Source organism: Scyliorhinus canicula, chromosome 20 (assembly GCF_902713615.1).
Source record: "Scyliorhinus canicula chromosome 20, sScyCan1.1, whole genome shotgun sequence".
Classification (NCBI taxonomy): domain Eukaryota; kingdom Metazoa; phylum Chordata; class Chondrichthyes; order Carcharhiniformes; family Scyliorhinidae; genus Scyliorhinus; species Scyliorhinus canicula.
This window is the reverse complement of record NC_052165.1, coordinates 18,207,629-18,221,665: the sequence shown is the minus strand read 5'-3', so window position 1 is coordinate 18,221,665 and position 14,037 is coordinate 18,207,629. Positions and strand designations below refer to the sequence as shown.

At 45.9% G+C, this 14,037-nt stretch overlaps 1 protein-coding gene across 4 annotated transcripts in view; it reads left to right on the top strand.

Moving 5' to 3' along the window:
* Positions 1 to 14,037, top strand: part of tbc1d30 (TBC1 domain family, member 30) — a 109,653-nt gene that overhangs the window by 85,562 nt on the left and 10,054 nt on the right. For all 4 annotated transcript variants that reach the window (XM_038780548.1, XM_038780549.1, XM_038780551.1 and 1 more), the window contains 3 exons: positions 5,861 to 5,973; positions 7,049 to 7,185; positions 13,137 to 13,346. In XM_038780548.1, coding sequence (XP_038636476.1) covers positions 5,861 to 5,973; positions 7,049 to 7,185; positions 13,137 to 13,346 — 460 coding nt within the window. The remainder of the gene's footprint in view (positions 1 to 5,860; positions 5,974 to 7,048; positions 7,186 to 13,136; positions 13,347 to 14,037) is intronic.

The window sequence follows — 14,037 nt, the reverse complement described above, 5'->3', positions numbered from 1 at the left end:
CAATCTTGTGTTTTGAGCTACCGTGCATCAGTGTGAGTCCCACCGCGTCCCCGGCCATGGCTCCTCCACTGACACCTATTTATGCTTTAAACAGCTTTTTTACCTATATTAAGTGTATTTAAAATACCTGACTTCTACACCCACCCTATCCCCGTAGCCCAACCTCACCTGCACATCTTTGGACATTAAGGGGCAATTTTGGCATGGCCAATCCACCTAACCCGCACATCTTTGGACTATGGGAGGAAACAGGAGCACCGGGAGGAAACCCACGGAGCCACAGGTCGAATGTGCAAACTCCACACAGTCACCCAAGGCTGAAATTGAACCCGGGTCCCTGGTGTTGTGAGTCAACAGTGATAACCATTGTGCCACCATGCCGCCAAAGGTTCAAGGGTATCTCAGAGTGGCTACAGGGCATTCTGGAGGGGGAGAGTGAACAGCCAGTGGTCGTGGTACACATTGGTACCAATGACATAGGATCCCCAGGATGGAGAGATTGTCTTATGAGCAAAAGTTAAACAGGTTGGGACTCTACTCATTGGAATTTAGAGGAATGAGAGGTGATCTCACTGAAACATATCGGATTCTTAAGGGGCTGAGGGTAAATGCTGAGTGGAGGTTTCCCCTTATAAGAACATAAGAACATAAGAACTAGGAGCAGGAGTAGGCCATCTGGCCCCTCGAGCCTGCTCCGCCATTCAATTAGATCATGGCTGATCTTTTGTGGACTCAGCTCCACTTTCCGGCCCGAACACCATAACCCTTAATCCCTTTATTCTTCAAAAAACTATCTATCTTTACCTTAAAAACATGTAATGAAGGAGCCTCAACTGCTTCACTGGGCAAGGAATTCCATAGATTCACAACCGTTTGGGTGAAGAAGTTCCTCCTAAACTCAGTCCTAAATCTACTTCCCCTTATTTTGAGGCTATGTCCCCTAGTTCTGCTGTCACCCGCCAGTGGAAACAACCTGCCCGCATCTATCCTATCTATTCCCTTCATAATTTTAAATGTTTCTATAAGATCCCCCCTCATCCTTCTAAATTCCAACGAGTACAGTCCCAGTCTACTCAACCTCTCCTCATAATCCAACCCCTTCTGCTCTGGGATTAACCTAGTGAATCTCCTCTGCACACCCTCCAGCGCCAGTACGTCCTTTCTCAAGTAAGGAGACCAAAACTGAACACAATACTCCAGGTGTGGCCGCACTAACACCTTATACAATTGCAACATAACCTCCCTAGTCTTAAACTCCATCCCTCTAGCAATGAAGGACAAAATTCCATTTGCCTTCTTAATCACTTGTTGCACTTGTAAACCAACCTTCTGTGACTCATGCACTAGCACACCCAAGTCTCTCTGAACAGCGGCATGCTTTAATATTTTATCGTTTAAATAATAATCCCGTTTGCTGTTATTCCTACCAAATGGATAACCTCACATTTGTCAACATTGTATTCCATCTGCCAGACCCTAGCCCATTCACTTAACCTATCCAAATCCCTCTGCAGACTTCCAGTATCCTCTGCACTTTTCGCTTTACCACTCATCTTAGTGTCATCTGCAAACTTGGACACATTGCCCTTGGTCCCCAACTCCAAATCATCTATGTAAATTGTGAACAATTGTGGGCCCAACACGGATCCCTGAGGGACACCACTAGCTACTGATTGCCAACCAGAGAAACACCCATTTATCCCAACTCTTTGCTTTCTATTAATTAACCAATCCTCTATCCATGCTACTACTTTACCCTTAATGCCATTTTCTTTATCTTATGCAGCAACCTTTTATGCGAGAGTCCAGGACCAGAGGACATAGTCTCAGAATAAAGAGGTGACAATTTAAGACTGAGATGAGGAGGAATTTATTTTCTCAGTGGGTTGTGAGTCTTTGGAACATCCGTGCCACAGAGAGCTGTGGGGGCAGAGTCCTTGTGTATATTTAAGGCTGAGATAGATAGATTCTCGATCAGGAAAGGGATCAAAGGTTAAGGGAAAGGGCAGGAAAATGGACATGAGGAATGTCGGATCAGCCATGATCCTATTGAAGGAGGAGTCTCAAGAGGCTGAACAGTCTATTCATGTTCCTATTTTTAATGGTCTGAACCTCCTCTATTATTTTGAGGGCAGATTTTGCTCTAGAAATGCAGTAAGCGGTAAATTAATCCTTCTATCAATGATCTAATGGTTGTACAAAAGCCCTTACCAAGGCAACTCATTTTGATGGAAAACGGATTGAATAATGGCTTGTAAATCCCAAACTACTAACCAAACTACAGCAACCAAATAAGGAAATTGAATTTGACTTCCTCCTATAAACTAGTGGCTTTGACTCTTGGGGAAAATCAGCCCTTTTCTGTATCATTGTTAAGGGTATCTCATTGGAATTGGTAATTCATTTGTCAGAGGGAAATAGAAGAACTTGTGGAATTTGATCTGCAGTACACTAGCCAAATTCCTGGAATCCTGTCTCCTAAAAACAGTGGGTGAAATTCTCCGCCCCCCACGACGGGTGGGAGAATAGCGGGAGGGCCTTCCCGACATTTTTGCCGCCCTCCCGCTATTCTCCCCCCCCCCCCCCACCCCGCCGAAGTCCCGACCCGAATCGCTGCCGCCGTTTTTTTACGGCCGGCAGCGATTCTCAGCTGTTAGATGGGCCGAAGTCCCAGCCCTTTACGCCGTTTTTACGAACGGCAAACACACCTGGTCTTGCCATTTGTAAAAACGGCGTGACTAACTCGCTATTAATAACCATGGCACCGATTGGCACGGCCGTACCATGGCCGTGCCAAGGGTGCCATGGTTATTAATAGCGAGTTAGTCACGCCGTTTTTACGAATGGCAAGACCAGGTGTGTTTGCCGTTCGTAAAAATGGCGTGAAGGGCTGGGACTTCGGCCCATCTAACAGCTGAGAATCGCTGCCAAACGATTTTCATTAAGCCCGCCTTGCCGGAGCCTATGGCGTCGGGCTGCTAGCCCCGACCGGGGACCAGAATCGGTCCCCGGTCGGGAAGGGGCGCGCTGCCGTAAAACCCGCCCGGGTTTTACGGCAGCTTTACGATTTCTCCCGTTTTGGGAGAATCGCGCCCAGAGTTTGACTTATTCAATCGCCGTCTGCTTCAGTACATTAAGCAGGATCCAGATGGTTTAAGGAATAGTTATTGAATGACCTGTTCACTATTTCCATTTTAATGTGTCTTAAGTTAGTTTTTAGCTTCAAGCAATTTTCTCCCCAATCCACATTATGCATAATTTTTTTAATAATTGAGTTGTGCTGAATGAAGGATGACCGTGAATATTTCGATGAAATTTTAAGCATTGTACTTTATGTTTGGCTTGATGCATTATGCAACATCACAACTGCTTAACCGTCTTCCTAGTTGCCAAGTTCCAATCTCGCAGAGGAGATTCAATATGTAATTGCAGAATGATTACAGTGTAGAAGGAGGCATACAGCTCATTGTGTCTGTGCCAACTTTCTGCAAGAGTATGTCACCTAGGCCCACTCCACAGCCTTGTCTCTGTGGCTCTCCAAAATCCTCTCCTCGGATATTTATCCACTTATCTTTCCAAAGCCTCGATTGAATCTGCCTCCGTCACTTTCTCAGGCTGTCCATTCTTTTTTTTATTCTTTCATGGGATGTGGGCGCTGCTGGCAAGGCCCACATTTGTTGCTCATCTCTAATTGCCTTGACAAGGTGTTGGTGAGCCCCCTTCTTGAATTCTTGCAGTCCATCTGGTGCAGGTACACCCACAGTGCTGCTTGGAAGAGAGTTCCAGGATTTTGATCTTGCGACAAGTGAAGAAACAGCGATTTAGGTTCAAGTCAGGATGGTGAGTGGCCTGGAGGAGAACTTTCAGATGATGGTATTCCCATGTGTCTGACGCCCTTGTCCTTCTAAATGGGTGGGTTTGGGAGGTGCTGTCTAAGGAGCCTTGGAAAGTTCACGCAGTGCATCTTGTAGATGGTACACATTTCTGCTCCCCTAGCAGCCAAATAGAAGAGCTTCATCTGAGTTCTGGAAACCATCAACTAGGGTTATCAATGCAGCTCCATTCAGCCCATTCGCCAGCTCCAGTGGGATAGTCTGGTTTGATTTTGATGGGAATCCAAGACTAAAACACAGATTGTTAAGGCAGATATTCTTACATCTCCCAGTGCAATTATGAGGCAAAAATTAAAAAGCTACAGATTTTATTTACATCAATTCATCTTTCCAAACAACTGGATCCTAAATTTTGGCCACAATTCTCTTAAAAGAAAGATTCATGTGTCCCCAGTATTTTGGGAACACTACCAAAATTATTTACAGGGTGGCAATGTCTGGCTGATCCATAGCTTTGGTTCCATAATCCTGCATACTCTTCCCTATCAATAATCTACCTTGCATTATAGAATAGTACATCTTTACCCAGTCTTAATGGCTTTTTGTGGTTGGGAATTCCAAATTTTCGCTACCCTTTGTTTGACGAAGTATTTTGTGACATAACCCCTGAACAGCTCTGATTTTAAGCTCCCTTGGTTCTAGAAAGGGCACCTGGGTGTCCTCGGGCTGGCATGGAAAAGATGGAATGAATGACCTCCTTCTGTGCTGGAACTTTTCTATTATTCTAGACTCCCTGACGAAGAAATTAATTTTCATCCTCCCCATCAGATCCTGAAATCATTTAAACACCTCAGTTACATTATGCCTTTATCTTTTATATGTACAGGATTATGAGCCTACTCTAAGTAAGATGACCTCATAATTTAGCCCTTTTCTTTTGTGCTCATGACACCTCAAATGGTATATGCAGATAATATCAAGGTCCTCAAAGTCAAATCATGTTTTCATATCCCATTATCCTAACTCATTGGGCAAGTCGATGACCAGATTAAGTTTTTTACTAGTTGTTTTCATGCATCCTTTATTGCTACCACCAATAGGGTGTCAAGGTGGCACAGTGGTTAGCACTGCTGCCTCACAGCACCAGGAACCCAGGTTCAAATCTGACCTTGCGTGACTGTCTGTCTGGAGTTTGCACTTCCTCCCCGTGTCCACTTGGGTTTCCTGTGGGTGTTCCAGTTTCCTCCCATAGTCCAAAGATGTGCAGGTTAGGTTGATTGGCTATGATAAATTGTCCCTTAGTGCCCAGAGATATGCAGGTCAGATGGGGTTGCAGGCATAGGGCGGGCGCCTGGTTAGGGTGCTCTTCCGGAGGGTTGGTGCAGACTCAATGGGCCAAATAGCCTCCTTCTGCACTGTAGTTATTCCATAAAAATCAAGAAGTCGCCAGGACAAGGACATGAGGGGGTGATCAGTCATCCCAGCAGGTTGGAGGTCAATCTCTTAGAAGAAACTTTTGAGTCCAACAAGATTGTTTCAAACACTAGCTTTCGGAGCGCTGCTCCTTCCTCAGGTGAATGAAGAGGTATGTTCCAGAAACATAAATGTAGACAAATATATATTGCATGCTCGCTCGCATTCTAAGCATTGTCTGGCGTCTTTGAATTTATCTATATATATGTTTCTGGAACATACCTCTTCATTCACCTGAGGAAGGAGCCGTGCTCCGAAAGCTAGTGATTTGAAACAAACCTGTTGGACTTTAACCTGGTGTTATAAGACTTCTAACTGTGCTCACCCCAGTCCAACGCCAGCATCTCCACATACAAGAAACTTTTGGAGGAAGGAAATCTTTTTATTTTCACCACTCCACTGATATTTCTGAACATAAATATTAAGAATTTAAAGAGCGTATTTGTGCCGAACAAGAGAGGAATTTCTAATCTGTTATACTAACGTGTTAACTTGCATGCTGCATGAGTTGAAAGCCCACCTGAGGTATCATCTTTCATTTTATTGTGTCACAGACCCTTTATTCAATGGCACCATTCCCCTTTCCACAACTGGCTGAACTGAGGGAGAAATACACTTACAATATCAATCCATTTTCAGTCCCTGTGAAGTCATCTGAATCACAACGGTAAGGGAGATTTTTCATTGCCCACAAATGCTGTGATCATTGGAGAATGTTCAGCCTCAGAGCTATCTCGCAATTGGTACAGAGTTTGATTATTGGCTATTCTAAATATTCAAATTGGCAAAAGACTGTTTGCAATCTGTCATAATCTTAATATGCCATCAAATTCTTGAGACTTGCAGAATCTGTTGCTTCCACCATTCCGCCACCTCATTTGAAGCTCCTGTGGCTTTTGCTTTGTCCCTTGTACGAGAGAAGTTAAAGTTGCTATTGATGTGATATATTTGAGATAAGTTCAATTATCTGAGCCTTCGCATTGTTTCATTCCCATAACCAATGTAACTTTGAATGACCAGTGCTTTGGAATGATATTATTATTCATCTTCTTAGTTAAATTCATTGCTGATGTCATCAGGAAGTGCTGTGACATCATTAGTTGTTGTTGGTTTCTGTGTATATTTATATTTAATTGTCATTAGTTCCAATTCTATTCAGTTATTGTTATTTTGATGTTTAATTGTATTTTAAACTTTTTTTTAATGTATATATTAAAGAGGATTAATTTTATTGACTTATTTTTTTTCTTTTTTTTAAATATAAATTTAGAGTACCCAATAATTTTTTACAATTAAGGGGCAATTTAGCATGGCCAATCCACCTAATCTGCACATCTTTGGGTTGTGGGGTGAGACCCGCGCAGATACGGGGAGAATGTGCAAACTCCACATGGACAGTGACCCAGAGCCGGGATCGAACCTGGGACTTCAGCGCTTTAAGCAGCAGTGCTAACCACTGCACCTTATTAACTTTATTAACAACGTGTTTCGGCTACCACTTTCTGGCCAAGTCACCACAACCACAAATTATACTTCTGAATTAAATGTTAGCCAGAAATAAACTGATCTTAAAATATAGCATCACCGCAGCACTGGGAGTCTTTCACATAACATAATGGGTAATTTAAAAAAAAAATTCTGATCTGCCTCATTTTTTGTACCATTTGAGATTGCAATGTTTTTGGATCACACTATTTGATTTAAGTTGAATTGTCCTTCCCTTCCCCTGATATTTATTACAGGAATCTCAGTAAAACAAAAGACAGTGATGAAGAGATTGATTTGGATGATGAAGATATAATAGCTTCTGCGGTTGGCTGTCTGGGACCATTCAGTCTTCTTGTACCAGAGCTGCAGAAATATCAGAAACAAGTCAAAGGTAATCTTTAATTTAACTCTTGATGATCTTTCTAAAAACGGAAAACATTGAAGGGGTAACAGCAAAAAGAGTTGTTGATTTGGAAAATATGAGCTGAACAGTTCAGCAATGGTATCACCTTCAATGATTAAAACAAAGTCTAAATTAAGTGCTCTAAATTGAAGCAATTCAGATTTATTTTCATTTCTTCAAGAGATGTGGGCATCATTGATCAGGTCAGCTTTTATTGCCCATCTTTATTTGTCCTTGAGAAGGTGGGTGGTGAACCACCATTCTGAACTGCAGCAGTACTTGGGGTGTAGGTACACCCACGATGCTGTTAGGGAGAGAGTTCCAGCATTTAATCAAGTGAAGGGACGGTGATATTGTCCCAGTAAGGATGGTGACTGTTCCCATGAGTCTGCAGCCCTTGTCCTTCTCGGTGGTAGTGGTCATGCGTTTGGAAGGTCCTGTCAAAGGATCCTTGATGAGTTGCTGCAGTGCATTTTCTCGAGGATACACTATGCTGCTACTGTGCGTTGGCGTTGGAGGTAGTCAATGTTTAAGGTGGTGGATGGGGCACCAATCAAGTGGCCTGTCAGGGATTGTCAAGCACCTTGAGTGTTGTTGGAGCTGCACTCATCACATTGTGCTTTGTAGACTGTGGACAGTTTTGAGGAGTCAGGGGTTGAGTTACTCTCTGCAGAATTCGCAGCCCGTGATCTGCTCTTGTAGCCACAGTATGCAACGGTTGGTCCTGGTCAGCTTCTGATCTATGGTAACGTCCTCCCCCCTCACCCTCATCCACCATCCCCCCCCCCCCCCCCCCCCCTGCCCAGGATGTTGCTTTTAGGGAATTCAGCAATAGTAATGCCATTGAATGTAAGGGGAGATGGTTAGATTCTTGTTGGAGATGGTCATTGCTTGGCACTTGTGGTGTAAATGTTCTTTGCCAAATATCAGCCAAAGCCTGAATATTGTCCAGGTCTTGCTGTATATGGACACAGACTGCATCAGTATCTGAGGAGTCAAGATTGGTGCTGAACATTGTGCAATCATCAGCGAACATCCTCAATTCTGACTTTGTGATGGAGAGAAGATCATTGATGAAGCAGCTGAAGATGGTTGGGTCTCGGAACACCTGCAGTGATGTCCTGGGATGAAATGATTGGCCTCCGATAACCACTATCTTCCTATGTGCTAGGTATGACTAACCAGTGGAGAAATTTCCCACTGATTTCCATTATCTTCAGTTGTGCTATGGCTCCTTGAAGCCTCACTCGGTCAAATGTTGCTTTGATGTCAAAGACAGTCACTCATGTCATCTCTGGAGTTGAGCTTGTTTGTCTGTATTTGACACATGGCTGTAATGAGGTCAGGAGCTGAGTGGCTCTGGTGGAATCAGACTTGGAGTCAGTGAGCAGGCTATTGCTGAGTAAGTGTCACTTGATAGTACTTTTGATGGCCCCTTCCAACACATTACTGATGATTGAGAGTAGATTGATGGGCCTGTAATTGGCCAGGTTCGATTTTCCCTGCCATTGGTGGGTGGGGCTTAACTGGGAAACTTCCCAAAATGTGTAAAGCTGTGTAGATGCCAGTGTTGTAGATGCCCTAGAACAGCTTGGCTAGGAGCATGGGCGGAATTCTCCGATAATGGGGCTAAGTGTTGACGCCGTCGTAAACGCCGGAGCGTTTTACATCGGCGTCGTTTGGCCGCTAGGAGCAGCGATCCTGCACTTCACAGGGTGCCTCACGCAGCTCCAGCTGCCGATACGGGAGCCAGCATGGGCGGCGCGGGTCCGTGCATGCGCGCCACAGGCAGCGCGGATCCACACGTGTGCGTGGGTTGCTGTTTCCATGCTGGCCCCCGAGCAATATGGCGGAGCCCTACAGGGGCCCGGCACGGAGGAACATAGACCCCCCTCAATTAGCCTGCCCGCCATTCGGTTGGCCCCGATTGTGGGCCTGGCCACTGTGAAGGACCCCCCCCCCCCCCCCCCCCCCCGGGAGTTGGATCCCCCACCCCCCCACCAGGAGGACAGCCAGAACAGCGAGGTCCCACAGGGTAGGACCACACGCGAACGACGCCGGTGGGAATTGGCCGAACTTGGCGGGCATTTGGCCCGTTGAGCCCAGAGAATTGCCGGTCACCGGAGAATCGGTGGCCCAGCGTCAGAGTAGCGTCACGGGATCCGTGCGTCCCCCCTCCCCCAGCGATTCTCTGACCCGGCGCGGGAGCAGAGCGTCCCCCCCCCCTCCCTCCCCAGCGATTCTCTGACCCGGCGCGGGTGCAGAGCATCCCGCCCATGGTTTTCAGGGCCTCTAGCCTTTGAAGTAATCCAGTGCTTTCAGCCATTTCTTTAAATCATGTAGAGTGAATTGGGTTGACTGAAAATTGGAACCTGTGATGCTGGGAACCTCTGGTGGAGGCTGTGGTGGAAAATCCATTGAGCACATCTGGCTGAAAGTGGTGGAAAATGCTTCAGCCTTGTTTTTTGAATGGATATGCTGGCTCCCACATCATTGAGGATCGGGATATTTATGGAGTCTCTTCCTCCTGCTAGCCCACTACTATTTACGACTGGATGTGGCAGGACTGCAGAGCTTAGGTCTGATCTGTTGGTTTAGCTCTGTCTATTGTGTGCTACATGGCAGTTTGACACTTAAATAGTCCTGTGCCGTAACTTGACTTGGTTGACACCTCATTTTAGGTATGCCTTGTGCTGCTCCTGGCATGTTTGCACACTTCATTGAACCAGGGTTGATCCCATGGTTTGATGGTAATGGTCGAGTGGGGGGTATGCCAGGCCATTAGGTTACAGATTATGATTGATATAATTCCTCTGCTGCTGGTGGCCTTAGAGCCTTATGGATGCCTAGTTTTGAGTTGCTAGTTCTGTTTGAAATTTATCCCATTCAGCATGGTGGTTGTGCCACATAACATGCTGGAGAATATCCTCAATATGAAGATGAGACATAGAAATGTTTCCGTTAATTCCTAAGTGTCATTTGTGGCCAGTTTTGCTGGCGGTTTGCCCACCAGCTCTGTCAGCAAGTTCCCCACACAACACCCTGCATAGGCAATGTCACTCCCTACAAACATGGGCATTACCCCCCCCCCCCTCCTCCCCTCCCCCTCCCCCCAAATGAGGACACCCTCTGAGGTCGCTGGGGGCCCCCCTTTTCAGACCTTCCTGCACCCACTTTCGGTGCCCCCCTTTCATGGCCCCCACCTTCTACCCCCCAACTTCCCAGAGGCCCCTTCATACCCACACTTCAATCCTCCACCCTTCATACCCTCCCTCACGACCTCCTTTCCTGTGCATGCCCTCCCCCCCCCAGGTCCTGACCCTTGGCAGTGCCATCCTGACACCTGGGGAACCTGGCACTGCCACCATGGCAGTGCTTCTGCCTGCCTGGCAGTGACAGCTGAGCACTTTGGCAGTACGAGGGTATCGGTGCCAGTCTGACAGTGCCAAGGTGCCCGGGTGTCAGAGGAAGAGCTGTGGTACCACTCTGCCATGTCCCCAACCACCCAGGGATCGTCCGTGGCCTGGGAGACCCCCAGTGCCATAACGCTTGGCCCACATTAGTGTGGACTAGTACGAATTGGCACCCGCGTGACTGCTCACTGGGGAGCCGGTTAGATCACAGGATACCCTTCGATAGGGGGTCCTTCCCGTTAACGAGATTGGCCTTAATTGGTGATTATTGATTTTTCATCATGTCACAATTAAATCCGGATCCCGCCAATGGGCGGGGGCCGGTTAGGTTGGAAACCGATCAGTGTCCGGCACGGTTTCTGAATTCGGTCTCTTCTGCAATCTAATCGGCTCGCGCGGAGCCGCGACGCAGCCGTTAGATCGAGCCCTTTATCTCCACAAGGACTGTGCGGTGATCACTCCTACATAGGCTGTCATGGACACATGCCTCCCTGAGAGGTAAATTGGTGAGTTTAAGGTCAAGGAGGTTTCCCCCTCTTTTTTATAAATTTAGAGTACCCAATTAATTTTTCCAATTAAGGGGCAATTTAGCGCGGCCAATCCACCTACACTGCACATCTCTTTTGGGTTGTGGAGGCGAAAGCCACGCAGACACGGGGAGAATGTGCAAACTCCTCACAGACAGTGACCCAGGGCCGGGATTCGAACCCAGGTCCTCAGCGCCGTAGGCAGCAATGCTAACCACTATGCCACCGTGCTGTCCTTGGTTTTCCCCCTCTTAATGGTTCCCTCCCCACCTGCCGCAGACCCAGTCCAGCTGATATATCCTTTAGTTCTCAGCTACTTGGTCAGAATTGGCATTGCCTAGCAATACTTGCTGATGGATATTGAAGTCCCCCACTCGGTGCATTTTGTGCCCTTGACACCTTCAGCACTTCCCCCAAAATTATGTTCTCAAGGAGACATTCATCAGGTGGGGGGCAGTGCACAGTCAGTTGGTTATAAACATGAGGTTTGAGGTGATATCATGAAATCTCATGGGATCTGGAGTCAATGTTGAGAACTGGCAGGGTAACTGCCTACTAACTATGTTCCACCAGGGGTCTGTCCTTCCAGTGGACTGTACATACCCAGGCTGAGATGGTGGTGTCTGGTGAATTATTTGCATGGTATGATTCGGTGAATATGACTATGTCAGGCTGTCCCATAGTGTCCAAAGGTTTAGGTGGAGCTGCAGAGATAGGGCAGGGGAGTGGGCTTAGGTCGGGTACTCTTTTGGAAGGTCAGTGCAGACTCAATGGGCCGAATGGCATCCTTCTGCATTGTAGGGATTCTATGAATCTGCAATGGCACAGCAGATACTTCCATTGATGCTAGCGAAAGTGGAAGTGATGTTTTTATGAGGAAGTACCTTTCTTGAACATCGCTCTTACTTCTGTGCAGGTAAGCATTACAATGGTACTTGCATCTTGTACCCAGGCTCAACACTGCAGTGAGCTGTTGTACAAGATGCCCTTTGCTGCCTGGTCACTGCCAATTGTTCATGCAGCAAGCAACATACATTTGCTTCAGTGGCCAGGACTTTCCTCTTGAATGGATTGCTGTGACTTCACAAATGTTTGGCAGAAACATTATTAAAATTTGTAAACAGGATTTCTATTGTACTACCAGCAGAGGAGTGGAAGCAGTTCTCAGGAAATTTATGGCGGAAATCTCTGCTGACCCAGATCCTGTAAAGATAGATCCCAGCAGTCATTGTCAGGTAAGTAGGCCAGGGCTTATGCGAATGGGGTCTCTGCCAAAGGAACTGCAGTGGAGCAGGAGATGGCAGGAGGCAATTCATGTGCGTACTTTACGTCGCTTTTAATCACCAACTTTAACATATTCAATAGAAAAAAAATCTATTGTCACTGTTTGCAGGGTCAACACACTGAACTGAGAACGATATTTCAAAACAACTGGGACATTTAGAAAAGCTGAATCATTTTAACTCGTGTCGCAGAACAAGCTGCTATTTCATGCAGATGATTTGCTTTTTCTGTTCATGTGAAATGGAATAATGTATGTTAATCGAGCCTTGTCACCAGTACCAGCTTGTGTAAATGGGCAATTTGCACAGCAGCATTTACAGTACATTTTAATGGCTGTAGTAATGCTGCATTTGCAATTCCATTTGAAATGAAATGAAATGAAAATCGCTTATTGTCACAAGTAGGCTTCAAATGAAGTTACTGTGAAAAGCCCCTCGTCGCCACATTCCGGCGCCTGTTCGGGGAGGCTGGTACGGGAATTGAACCGTGCTGCTGGCCTGCCTTGGTCTGCTTTAAAAGTCAGCGATTTAGCCCCGTGCTAACCCAGCCCCATTTGTCTTATTCTCCGTCTCTATGGAGCATTGCAAGGAACCATAAATGTTTGCATATTATTGATGAAATCTGCAGTTTCTCCTTGCATTGAGCCTACACCTGAGAGGAACAATACGATGCAGAGATTTAAACGTTTCCATTTTTCTCATTGTGATTTCTCCAGGTCAGCAGGATCAGCAAATCCTGAAATCGAGCAACATAGCAGAGCTCAGCCCCGGGGCTATCGATGCAAGCCGCAGTGAGCACCACTCTGTGTTTAACAGCATGATGATGGAACGCATGACAACTGACATCAATGCGCTGAGGCGACAGTATATCCGGATAAAGAAGAAGCAACAGGAACAACAGGCCCAGCTCATCTTCATCAAAGCAGGTAAAGTATCACTCAGAATGTCGACAGGCATTTAGTTTATAAAAGGCAAACTCATCTACCTGCATTTATGTTGGTAAATGTGACTGCCTCTCATTTGTGAAAGGGAAAATACTGAAAAAAATGGAAATGTTCATTCTGTCGGAAAGCATGCTTTTCCAATGCCAACGTTGCCTATGTTATTGCCAATTAACCGTCAGGAAAATCTTGAGCTATGAAATTGACTGATGGGCCAACATTTGGATTCATGTATTATTCATTATATTGGTATAAAGGATTGAGACTAAATTTATGAGATGCCTGAAGGCCTATTGTTTTCTGTTACAGTCATTAATCACATCCTGACACTGTTTGCTTGGCTCCGTGCCATGTTTCCATTTTTATTGCTTACTGACCACTTCGGAAAGCTAGAAACTATTATTGATATTTGTGGCGATAACTTTAGGGTTGAGCCAGGGATGAAGGTTCAGTTAGGTGGCTAACTGGTTATTAGCATTGTTTGGTCGCATACAACTCAAATGCCAACATGCTTGTGTGTATGTGAGGGCACCAGGTCATCGCACCCATTGATCACCAGTCATGTCACCAGAAGGCAACTGAACGTGAAGCTTCAGTACAGCTCCTGTCCCAATTGGAGCTTCTATACCTTGCTTTCAATTATGGTGTTGATATATTTAAGCAACAAAATAGCACT